The sequence below is a fragment of the Diceros bicornis genome, chromosome X, assembly GCF_020826845.1.
Source record: "Diceros bicornis minor isolate mBicDic1 chromosome X, mDicBic1.mat.cur, whole genome shotgun sequence".
NCBI classification, from domain to species: Eukaryota; Metazoa; Chordata; class Mammalia; order Perissodactyla; family Rhinocerotidae; genus Diceros; species Diceros bicornis.
In genome coordinates this window covers 96,414,087-96,426,374 of record NC_080781.1, presented here as the reverse complement: position 1 = coordinate 96,426,374, position 12,288 = coordinate 96,414,087, and the positions used below count along the sequence as shown (strand labels likewise).

Below are 12,288 nucleotides of genomic sequence, written 5' to 3'. Positions count from 1 at the left end.
TACAGTGTATAAGAGTAACTGTTGCCCCCCAACTTCAGAAGTAATCTTGCAAAGCACACATTTTGCCTCAGCATTTATAGTTCCAAAAACTTGTCCTGCAGGACAGTTTGCACAGAGACCTGTGTATGAGGAGGAAGACAGCAGGGTTAGCATTTGCCCAGGTCATGGGACCAAGGGAATTGAGGAAATGGCAGGAGAATGAGGGACTGGAAGACCATGGCATCTGAGCTGGCTAGGGAAGGAGTCCAAGGATGTGGAAACCTGATGATGTACAGAGAGGAAGTAGAGGGGCCATGTGATGGATTCCATGGTCCCTGCCCACGAGGGAACTCAGACAGCTCAGAGAGCCTGAGTTGAGCCAGACTCTGAGACTGTATGCTAACATGTGAGACTGCCTTTATTCCTCACAATGCAGCTGAGAGGTGTGCACTGTGCTCTCTGTTCTCTAGGCAGAAGGCTGAGACTAAGTGTTTGATCATTGAGACACTACGTGGAATAACATGGGATTATTCCTTACGTTATGACAATTATCCCTTAGTTCATATTTTTAAGACATGCACATGCCAATATATGGATCCCTCATGTAAATATACATAAAGAAAGGAAAAGTGGCAAGTGGTAGAAAATAACATATACGAGACCCAAAGATAGAGACATAATTTGTAAGCAGGTGGTACTTCACCTATGTCATCATTTATAGGATTGTAAGTTGAAATTTGCTACTACTATTGTTTTAATTTCAAAAATCATGCCTGCTTGTCACCGGAAGTGCAAACATCAAAGAGGTGTGGAAAATAAATTATGCAGGTGTCCGTTTTGACTCTTGCCTGCAATTCTGAACTAATAATTGACAGTCGATGAGAAAGGTCCCACAGGACTAACCAGAATGTGAGATCAGGTGCCACTGTGGTTTGTGTGGAAGTGAAAATAAAGCACATGGACATGGAGCACCCGGTGTCAGCTCTCTGAGAAAGGCACTGGGCAGACAGGCTGGCTCACCCTCCCTCTCAGGCACTAAAGCGAGATCCCTCCCACAAGGCACCTTCAGAAAGGAGGAGGCGGCAGCACAGTGGATGGATAAGACAGATGGAAGCACGGTGAGAGCTGTGCAAATCATAAAATTGTTCACGGTGTGGTCTTTGAAAACATTCAAATGACTGGGAATAAGAAGTGAAATATGTGAGTCCTCACCTTCCTTCCTTCCACAGCCCTCACCAGCCAGTAGGCATCCCTTGCAAAGCCCCTTTGTGCCAGGTCACACGCCTGCTTCTGGGGGCCTCCAGGTAGAGCATCAGGCTGAGTCACACTGTCTCCAGAGGCCAATCCCTGGAAGCAGCACGTATCCCTTCTCATAGGATTTACTGACAAACTACCTATAGAGCCAAGCCTGATGTATCTGCTAGGGACTGCCAGGGTGAATGGAGGGCGGGAGGAGAGGCCAGGGCCTTTCAGTCCTGGACCCATTGGCTCATGGTTGGGGCAGGGGAAGAGCGATCCAGGACACACAACATACAACGTGCAACGTCACTCTTTATTACGAAAATAAACAGCCATCATGAATGGGGAAAATACACAGAACAACTGACCCTTATGTTACCTGGCCTACGAGTTAACTTTGGGTTCTTGGTCAGCCAGGCCTCCACCCCCAGTCGTGGGCATGGCCTTAGACTGGTGAAAAGAGAAACAAAGATGATGGGGATGAAGACAAAGACGACATCCAACGGCTCCTTTTAGGGGATTTCTTTGAAGGCCTCCTCTGGGATCTTGCCCTCGGTCTGGAGGGAAGGAATCAGGATGTCAGAAGAGCTGGCTCCCTGAGTTTCATTCCCAGGCCACCTGCCTCCACCTTCCCGGCCTTCCTGAAGGCCCAGAAATGGCCTTCTTGAATCCACTTGATTCCCAGACCTCACCTTGAGCATAGTGAAGACCTGACCAGCTCTGGTGTAGTTCCACTCATTGTCCTGAAGGCACCTGAAGTGGGAGAACAGGTGATCTCCATTAGTACCACAGTACAGACACGCTGACCATGCAATGCCGCCATTAAATCTATGCCACATATTTGCTGGGACACATGTACCAGAATGAACACTATGTGTAATGACGAAGAAAGACCTAGTGAAAACCAAAATGTCTATCACTAGCATTCATGCCCACCCGAATGCAAAACCGAATAATAGAGCTGTTCAGAAGAACAAGGGAGCTTAATATATATTGATAAAGAAAGATGCTCAAGAAATTGACAAATGAAAATTTTAAAAACACAAGCTTCCAATCATTGTTTATTGAGATATAATGCACATACCATTTTAAAGTGTACAATTCAGTGCTTTTTAGTATATTCACAAGATTGTGCAACCATCACAATTATCTAATTCCAAAATAATTTTATCACCTCAAAAAGAAACTCCTTTACCATTAGAGATCATTCACTATTCTTCTCCTTACCCCAGAACCTGGTAACCACTCATCTGCTTTGGTCTCTGTGGATTTGCCTATTTTGGAAATTTCATATAAATGGAATCATACAATATGCGACCTTTTGTGACTGACTCCTTTCACTCAGCATGATTTAAAGGTTCATCCATGCCATGGCATATATCAGAACTGTATTCTTTTTTATGACTGAATAGTATTCTACTATATGGCCGTACCAGATTTATTTATCTGTTCATCAGCTAAAGGACATTTGGGTTGTTACCACTTTGTGGCCATTATAAATAATGCTGCTATGAACATTCCTGTACAAGTTTTAGAGTGAACACATGTATTAATTTCTCCTGGTAGATACTTAGGTGTGGGATTACTAGGTCATTTATGGTAACTCCGTGTTTAACATTTTGAGGGACTGCCAAAATGTTTTCCCCAACCACTGCTCTATTTTATATTCCCACCAGTGATACGTGAGAATTCCAATTTCTCCACATCCTCACCAACGCTTGTTCTCATTCGTTTTATCGATTAAAGCCATCCCAGTGGGCGTGAAGTGGTAAATCATTGTGGTTTTAATTTCTATTTCCTTAATGACTAATGATGTTAAGAAGTTTTTCATGTGCTCATTGGCCATTTGTATATCTTTTTGGAGAAATGTCTATTCAGATCCTTTCTCCATTTTTTTAAATTGGGTTGTTTGTCTTTTTATTGTTGAGTTGCACGGGTTCTTCATATATAGCCAGATATGTGATTTGCAAATATTTCCTCCCATTCTGTTCATGGGATTTTCTTTTCTGATAGTGTCCATTGATGCACAAAAGTTTTAATTTTGATGAAGTCCAATTTATCTTTTTTTTTCCTTGGTTGCTCGTGCTTTTGGTGTCATATATAAGAAATGGTTGCCTAATTCATGAAGATTTACACCTATGTTTTCTTCCAAGAATTTGATAGTTTTAGCTCTTACTTTAAATCTTTGATCCATTTTCAGTCTATGTTTGCATAGGGTGTGAGTGAGGGGTCAAAATTCATTGTTTTGCATATAGATATCCAGTTGTCCCAGCACCATTTATTGAAAAGGCTACTTTTTTCTCCATCAGAGTTTTTCAGCATTCTGGTTGATAATCAATCGACCATAAATGTGAGGGTTTATTTGCAAACTCTCAATTCCATTCCATTGATGCATATACTGTCCATATGCCAATACCACACAGTCTTGATTACTGTAGCTTTGTAGCAAGTTTTGAAATCGGGAAGTGTGAGTCCCCTAACTTTCTTCTTCTCTCCCAAGATTGTTTTGGTGCACTTCCATATGACATTTAGGATAGCCTTGTCAATTCGTGCATGGAAGGATTTTGATAGGGATTGCATGATTCTGTAGATTGCTTTGGGTAGTACTGATGTCTTAACAATATTAAGTCTTCTAACCCATGAAAATGGAGTGTTTCCATTTATTTATGACTTCTTTAATTTTTTCCAACAGTGTTTTACAGATTTCAGAGTATAATATTTGTGCTTCTTTTGTTGCATTTGTTTCTATGTACTTTGTTATTTTGATGCTATTGTAAATGGACTTGTTTTCTTAATTTAACTTTTGGATCGTTCATTGCAAGTACATAGAAATACAAATGAGTTTTGTATGTTGATCTTGTATCCTGCAACCTTGCTGAATTGCTTATTAAATGTTCTAGCAGTTTTTTGGTGGATTCTTTCAGATTTTCCATATAAAAGTAATGTCATTGAGCATTGTACTATTTTTAGAATCCCTTACATATATAATAGTATGATATCATTTCATGGGCCCAATTTTTTTTGGAAGCAAAATATCCAAAAAAGCTATTTTTCCAAATTGCCTGCGAGTTACCCTGATTCACTCCCCAGCTATCCCAAATCGCCCCTATCCCCATGCACACCCAGAACTCACTTCTGAGACCACTGTAGGTTCATCCCAGACTGGGTGGAGAAAGCCTTCACCATTTCTTGATGCTCCTGGGAGAGGCAGGGCACGGAGCTGGAGGTGGGTGTGGGAACTGGGATGAAGACTCCACTCTGACGCTCGTTGAGGGTGGCGTTCCTCACAAACAGCTGGTCATTCACGATGCATAGACTGGAGGAAAAATGGGCCCCCAGATATTGCAGATGGACAACCCAACACCCCCAACGACGATCCTGCTCCCACTGCCACTCAGCAACCAGATTCCTTCCAGAACCCTATACTGTGTCTGCCCCCCAGATTCCTTGGCTGGTACCTCTTCCCCTCTCACAGAGCCCATCTTTGGAGAGATTGTCTACCAGCTTCACTGGATTTGTACTTTACCTGCAACCCAGGGACAATTTTACACTCGTATTTACCCTGTACAACAGCCCAAGGAGTGGACAGTCTAATCTCCATGTTCAGAGGAAGACAATGAGTCACAGAGAGGTCATGTGACTTGACCAAGGTCACACAGCTAGTGAGTGCTGGGGCCAGGAAGAGAACCCAGTGTTCTGACTCCAGACCCCATGATCTTACCTACTAGGCTAGACTGCTCCTTTGATCTACCTGTTGGCTTTCCACAGTTTTGAGAAAACCCTGAGGTTTACACCACCACATTCCCACACCCCTGAGCCCAGGCTGGGATGGGTGTTCCCACTCATAACACAGTACTCACTTGGAATTGCTGGCAGGGATAGCGATGAAGGTCCGTGTGAAGGCATGGACAGAACTCGGAGACTCTCCTACCACATCAAAACCAAACAACAAACAACAATACCTCCTTAGAGTCGCACATGCTTTACATGCTCACACAGTGTTGCCCAGTCAGGGTCTGACTTGACACTCATGCTGAATTGGACAGTTGTTCACTGGGAATCAGGGTGTTGGTAATGGGGAGGGCAACAATAGAAACAATCTGCTCCCAGTGACAGGGACCCTACTACGTGCCAGGCTCTGTGACAACCACTTTACAAGTTCACTGGATTCATTTTTTACAGCTACCCAAGTGGTGGGTATTATTAGCCCCATTTTGCAAATGAGGAAAATGAGAGGTTAAGTAATTGGCCTAAGTTCTGAGAGCAAGGGTCTGGGATGAGAGCCATCAAACTCCACAGCCTGTGTCCCTGATGCCTGAGCTGTGAGGCGCAGACAGGCATGGACACAGGTCAGACCAGGATGGTTTGGAGGCAGAGTGGGGACTGAAGAACACAGAGGGAATAGGAAGAGAGGGGAAGAGATCAGGGAAGCTGGGAGAGTTCTGAGAGGGAGCCCAGCCAGGGGGAGGGAGAAGTGGGGCATCTGGGGTGGGGACTCCACACACACTCACCTTCCTTGAACACCCCATTGACAGAGAAGCAGAGCATCCTTTCCTGAAAGGGAAGAGCCCAGGTGCTCAGTCACCAGTTAAACCCCTGCCCACCTGCGGCTTTCTGGGCCTGCCTGAGGCAGGAAGCAGGTGCTCACCGTCTGGAACCAAGTTTCCACCGAGAAGGAGCTGAAGTCATGCTGAGTTTTGGGCAACACACAGAGGGAGCGCACGATGTCATCTTTTGTGTGTTTCAGCAGCTGAACCCGCAGATCTGTGGGGGGAGGAGAGTGAAGGTTAGGGGATGCCACACCCTGTGTCCTATGATTGACCCCTCCACGCCCCCTTTCCCTGGCCAGTCTTCCCCATCACACACTCACAGGGGTCCTTGAGCTTCTTTATATTCCTGTTATCCTTGAAGTACTCGCACAAGCTGCTTCTAGGAGAGAAAGGGGAACAGGAGGTAGTGGTCTGTCCAGTGTGGGTATTTCCAGGAGCTGGCCTGTGTCTGCTGGGGAGCCAGAGAGCCCAGGAGCAGAGTCTGAGCTGTGATACTCACGGGGCTGCATCCTCGGGGTTGAAGGGAATGGTCAGGGAGAAGCAGGCCTCGTCGTGGTAAGCACCGACAAGACCCTGTCTGTCTCCAGAGTCATAGATCAAATAATACCTGTGGGGGAGCAATGAAGACAGTCTATCTCTGTGGTCTGGACCTCAGATGAGACTTGAACATTCCCACAAGCAGACCTGTGCTTGGGTGGCCCAGCCTGTCCCAGCCTTCCCCATTCCTCGTGGTCCCAGGAGTACTTACTCCTGCAAGAATTGCAGGACTAGATTCTTCAGGGTCTCGCATCCTTTATAGCTTTCCTGGAATCAAAAGACATTTGAGACCATGTGGCTGATAAAGCCTCCCTTGTAATACCTCACATGTTGTTTGATCCTTCTTCCTCACCTTGCAGGGCTTTATTAAGTAGGGGGTGTCAATGTCAACCACAATTGGTTGGAATAACTCCTGGCCATCCTGGAGAAGGGAAGAGGAAGTCAGCAGTGCAGACCAGCGAGGTGGCCCTGGGTGATCAGGCAAAAGGATGGGCCCAGGAGAGGGTGAGGGTCAGAGGTCACGTGTGAACGGGCCCTGGAAATTCCATGGGCAAGACTACAGTGGGCGTCTTCATCATGAGGTCCTGGAAGTTTCTACTGTTATATGCAACGTGTGTCTGTTTGTATGGACATTTTTCCAGAGGGCATATTCACGTCTTTTTCAGGAGTCCATGTCCCCTAAAGTGGATAAGGGTCTGATGCAAACGTATAATCTAGGCGAGACCTAAAGGGCTTTAGGGCAGGTGTGGAGGTCATCAATGTGAGTAAGAGACAACGATGAATGCAGGCACTTACCAGGCGTAACAAGTCAGGGAAATATTCCTTGATGGCACTGTCCAAAACCAAAAATAGAAAGAAGTGGTTGACAGTTTGGGGTTGCAATGCTTACTTTGAGTTAAAACACAGATACCATAAACAGAGCCCAGTGTCTTCTGCCCATCCAGAAGCCCCCTTTTCCCACCTCAGTCTCTGATTTTAAGGGTTTTGGGTCCACTTCCCTGCTGAGCAAGGAGCATCTGCCATATGGACTGCCTGAAAGGTATAGTCTCTTCACCTCTCTCCACAGCTTCACATTCATAATCCCTTCCTCCCTCCCCTTTGTCCCTCCCTCCCTGCATCCCTCTCCTTCCTCCTTCGTAGCTCTCACCTAGAGTGCTCTGATTCCTTTCCCATGCATGACATAGCATTTGGAGCCCAGGCTCCAGGGATTCTTTCTCCTCCTTGCCTCCCTTCTTTCCTCCAAGTCCCCACTGAAGTCTCCAGAGAGAAGTGGGAATGGGGTGGGAGCCCTGGGCTCTACTACCTCACTGAGGGTACAGCATTCTGCCAGGACCAAGACAGCACCCATAAGTGGCCCCACATGTTGGGGCAGGGAGGTGAGTGAGGCTGGGCTCAGGAGGCAGGGAAGGAAAAGGAGGGGATGTGGACAGAGAGGGAATGAAGGTAGGAGGAGAGAGATGAGAAAGACACAGGGGAGTAGAGATAAGGAGAGGGAGAAAGTAAAGGAGAGGGAAAGAAGCTCTGCCATGGTGGCTGAGGTCAAGGAAGAAGAAAGAAGAAAGGGGTAATGTCTCCCCTGCTGCAGCCCTTTCTTTCATTTGCCCTGCCTGGCCCTGGACTCAAGATAGAAATGGAAAACATGCACTTGTTGGGCTGGGGGCCCACTGGATACTGGTTAACACTTTGTCACTTGTGTGAACTCAGTCTGAGCTGGGAATGGGAAAGGGAGCAGCCCCAGGGGTAGGAGACCTTCCCCAGAAGGAGGCAAGGGTCAGGCCCCAGCTCAGCATGGGGTTGCAGGTCTGTGGCCCCTCTTATGATCACTGCCTTCTCTCCTGATGGCCCCTGTGCACCTGTGCCTGTCTTAGTCGATTCTTTGTCTGAGGAATCACACCCATCTTGGGTGACCCAGGGCTCTTCTGAAGGACCAGGCAGGATGATGTGATGTGTGGATGGAGGGAGAAGCATTGCCCCTGAGAGGCCTGTCCTTCTGTCTCCTCAACCACCTCTGCCTTCTGCCCTCCACTCCTGCATCAGGGAGCCCTCTCACTCGCGGTGGCCCACTTCTGGCCCCTTGACTCAGGGAACTCAGGTTTCTCCCAAGGAGTACGCAGCTCCTGGCATTGCGCCAGAGGAACGGACGTCACGACAGAAGCCAGCTGGGGCCTTGGACCTCGGCATGGGGCAGTGAAACCCCCATGGCAGCCTGGGATTGGAGGGGAGACCCTTTGGAGCAAGGGAAAGAGGACCCCTCTCAGGGCAGGGGAAGCAAATTCCATACTGGTTCAGAGGCAGGAAGGCCTGTGTCAGCATGAGACCTTGGTCTGGAGGACCCTTCTCAGTCTAGGGCACCAGCATCTGGCTCAAGGCTGGTCACTCCTGGTCCTCGTGAGTAGAGGGAGCCCTGCTGCCTGGAGCACGCTCTTGGGAGAGCATGCTAGAGAAAGCTAGGTGCAAAGTCGAGAAACAGTCCCCAGAGCACCTGAAGAGGTGAGCTGGTCAGAGGAAGGAAAGTAGCCCTCCTAGCACAGATGAGGGACACAGAAAAGAGAAGGGATGGCCTGTGGTCCTCCCAGAGGACCAATGCTGCCTCCTCCTGAGGAGGGGCATTGTCGGGGGTCGTTCAGGCTCCTATGGGTGAAAGTCCCCAGGAAGCATGACAGGGGTCCACACTGACCTTATGTAGGTGGACTGGTCTTGAAAAGTGTCACACAAGGGGTTCCCTTCCAGCCACAGCTCTTCGAGTTTCAGCCCTTTCATCTTGTCCAACTCCCTGGCTGACTTCAGCTGAGAAATATGGGGAGGAAATGAGAAAAGGAGTCTCAGGGAAAGAGAGACACCCAGGCCCCTGCACCTCCAGCCCTGACTCTCCCCACAAGTATCTTCACCTGCCTCCTGTCATCACTCTGATGAGCACCACCACCCACTCTCAACCAACTTTGATTGGCTCCCTCTTCCCACCTCATTTTTGGAGAGGTTCAGGATCTTGACCGTGGGGGCCTTCTGTATAATGTCAGACAGGCCATCCAGCCGGTACACTTTGTTGTCGCACAAGTTCAAAGACAACAGCTTGTGAGGATGAAGAGTTAGAGTGATGGTTACTATCTAGGGCCTGGGAGACAAATCTGCCCTCCAGCCCATCCGTTCCACTCCCTTACATAATATTAGCACTAAGCCTAAGGCCTCACCTTGGGGAAATTCTTCTCGATGATCTGCAGAGTGGCAGCCATGCAGTTTCTCCGATTCAGGATTATATCAATATCACGGTCCACCAAGTCTTCAGAAAGCCAAGAAGAGAGAATCAGAAGGCTGAGTGGGGTCCATTGCCAGCACCAACTCCTCCCCACGTTACCAGCCCTAAATCTCCCTCCCACGCAGATCTCTCTGCCCTCACCTGCCCTAGAATTACTGCTGTCAGCAATACCTGGGTCAAAGCGAATCCTCTGGAGATCAAGAGCTTGCTGGGAGACATCATATCGTTTGCTCATGGTCAGCTGCAGAGAGAGATGGAGAGAGCCACTCTGAGGCTGTAGTGGTGATAGGGAAATCGGGGGCTGGGTGAAGAAGTGGGTCTAGTTGTGGGCACACAGTGTACCTTCAGTCTGCATTACCTTTAGCTGCTCCATTTCTTCAGGCTCCAACTTATACCGCACAGAGTAGGGCTCAGCAGAGGGACTGACCAAGATAGATATCTGCAGGAAGGAGAGATGGATTAAGCACCAGGAACTCTAATTCCAAAGATGACAACCGGCCCCTGGACTGTCCTCCTCCCTTGAGACTGGGTACAGGTAATGCCCTCAATAGACACCTTTCGGTTCTCGTTATCACAAATTTTGTAGCTGATATCCATCAGTGCAGAGGCAGCGCCAGCATCCTGGACAAAGAACCGAGCCCAATTTTCCACGTAGTGGAACTAAGGGGATTAAAAGCAATAGCAACAGTGTCAGAGGCCAATGGCCCCTGCTGAGCCAGGTCTCTCCCCCTACCCTGTGCCCACTCTCTGCCTTCACCATCTTCTCTTACATCCACTGGAGTGAAAGGGACACTGCAACGACTCTGGACTGAATCCATTAGCCATGTCTTGTCATACTTTCTCCCATAGGGAATCTAAGGGTGAAAAGAAGGGATGGGAGAGAAGAGAGACAACATGGAATTAAGCTTGGAGAACAGACCCAGCAGTGTTCTTTTCCAACCTTCCATTGAGCTTTAAAGTATTTGAAAAGAAGGGACTACTGACATCATTTCTTATCTTTGTGCCAAATATGGGTTCCTAAATTCCTTTTCTCCCCATCCAAAGCTCTCCTCCAACTAATCAACTTAAGGTGGTGGCATGATCTTCCTTTTATAAAGTTCCAGGAGATTCTACCTAGTGCAGACCCTGCTTACACCTCAGGCAAGGTATCCAGAGACTCAACACCTCATCCTCCACACTCAGCTTGAGCCAAACTGAGACATCCATTGTGGAGCTGCTCCATCTTCTTGGCCGTAGTTTCCGTCTTTGCTTGTAAGCAGTCTCCTCTGTTCGCCCTACAGTCAGCCTGTTTCCTTTATATGGCTTCTCTGAATTTTCCCTTAGATGAACAAGAATGTTAACTCCTTGTACGAAAAAGGACAGGTTACAGGGGAGTGACATCAGCATCATGGCAGAGTGAGCTTCCCCCATTGAACTTTCCCCCTCTAAGACACAACAGAAAGGACATTCATATTCCAACAGAAGTTATTCACACAACACAAGGGACGTCTGAGGCACCCATGCAGCCATATACCTGAGGGCTGAGGTGCTGGAATCACCAGAGAAAGTGTAAGGAGTTAAGAGGAGCTCCCTTCCTTCTCCAAGGTCTATGACGCTGAGATTGAGACCAAGCGGCTCTCAGAAACGGGGGGAGGGGCAGCCCTCCATGGGAAAACCAGCGCTCTCCAAGACCTCTCTCAGCTGATGGGGAGGCTCCCTCCGGAGGGAACAGAACTGTTGTGAGGGTACTTTCAACAAACTAGCCCTTCAGGAGAGCAGAGAACAACAGGGAAGCGAGAAACCTCTGGGATCAGGGAGGTGAAAGTAAGCACCCCTGCCTACATGTGCCAACCAGGCGCTTCTGCACAGTGGCCCTACAGCATTAGCTCAGCAGCACTGCAGGTCAGCCCCAGACCCAGTGCCAGTGTCGGAAGTGCACCCACGTCCTGCCCCCAGTAGTGGCTCCCTGGAGCCCGAGCATCAGCAGCCAGGGCGCACCCATGCTAGGTGCCAGCAGCAGTGCCCCCCCAACACCTCGGCCCCACCAGCAGTGGTGGCATGCCCACATGCTGGTACCAGGTGGCAGCTCCCCAGAGCCCTATCCCCAGCAGCAGCAGCCCCCTGGAGCCCTGCCACCAGCAGCAGCAGTGCACCCATGGCCCAGCTCCAGCGGCAGCGACACCCAGAGCCCCGGCCCCACCAGAGGCAGTGGCCCCCCTCAGAGTGCCTGCAACAGTGGCAGTGGCACACCTGCACCCCGGCACTAGTGGCCCAGGTCCGACCGTGCCCAAGCCCCAGCTGCCCCAGCTTGACTGTGCCATGGCCCCAGCTGCCCCCTGATTGACTGTGCCACAGCCCCAGCTGCATCGGCTCGACCGTGCCATGGCCCACAGCTGCATTGACTTGACTGTGGTCCTCCCCCAGCGCCATCGGCTCGACCGCCCCCTGGCCCTAGTTGCTTCAGCTCAGCTGCACTCAGGCCTCAGCTGACTTGGCGCCAGCTACTTCAGCCCAGCTGTGCTCCAGTTCCAGCTTCTTCAGTCCAGTGGCACTCCAGCTACAGCTCCTCCTTCTTTGGCCCACCCATGCTTCAGCTACAGCTGCTTCAACCCAACCGCACTCCAGCTCCAGCTGTGTCCACCCAGCTGCGCCCCAGCCCCAGCTGTTCCCGTGCTCCAGCTCCAGCTGCTTCTGCTCAGCTATGCTGAAGCTCAGCTGTGCTTCAGCTCTGGCTTCCTCGGCCCACCGACA

The 12,288-nt window shown here is 49.3% G+C and overlaps 1 protein-coding gene across 1 annotated transcript in view; it reads right to left on the bottom strand.

The window, feature by feature from the left end:
* Positions 1–1,637: 1,637 nt before the first annotated feature.
* LOC131401276 (nuclear RNA export factor 2-like) overlaps positions 1,638–12,288 on the bottom strand; it is a 29,635-nt gene continuing 18,984 nt past the window's right edge. Inside the window, exons 5-22 of the mRNA XM_058536416.1 lie at positions 10,329–10,412; positions 10,114–10,218; positions 9,917–9,997; positions 9,730–9,799; positions 9,494–9,582; positions 9,267–9,374; positions 8,983–9,092; positions 7,101–7,137; positions 6,658–6,726; positions 6,517–6,572; positions 6,268–6,375; positions 6,089–6,147; positions 5,867–5,982; positions 5,730–5,772; positions 5,079–5,145; positions 4,352–4,534; positions 1,911–1,971; positions 1,638–1,775 (exon numbers count right to left, since the gene is read on the bottom strand). Coding sequence (XP_058392399.1) covers positions 1,731–1,775; positions 1,911–1,971; positions 4,352–4,534; positions 5,079–5,145; positions 5,730–5,772; positions 5,867–5,982; positions 6,089–6,147; positions 6,268–6,375; positions 6,517–6,572; positions 6,658–6,726; positions 7,101–7,137; positions 8,983–9,092; positions 9,267–9,374; positions 9,494–9,582; positions 9,730–9,799; positions 9,917–9,997; positions 10,114–10,218; positions 10,329–10,412 — 1,491 coding nt within the window. The 3' untranslated portion in view covers positions 1,638–1,730. The remainder of the gene's footprint in view (positions 1,776–1,910; positions 1,972–4,351; positions 4,535–5,078; positions 5,146–5,729; positions 5,773–5,866; positions 5,983–6,088; positions 6,148–6,267; positions 6,376–6,516; positions 6,573–6,657; positions 6,727–7,100; positions 7,138–8,982; positions 9,093–9,266; positions 9,375–9,493; positions 9,583–9,729; positions 9,800–9,916; positions 9,998–10,113; positions 10,219–10,328; positions 10,413–12,288) is intronic.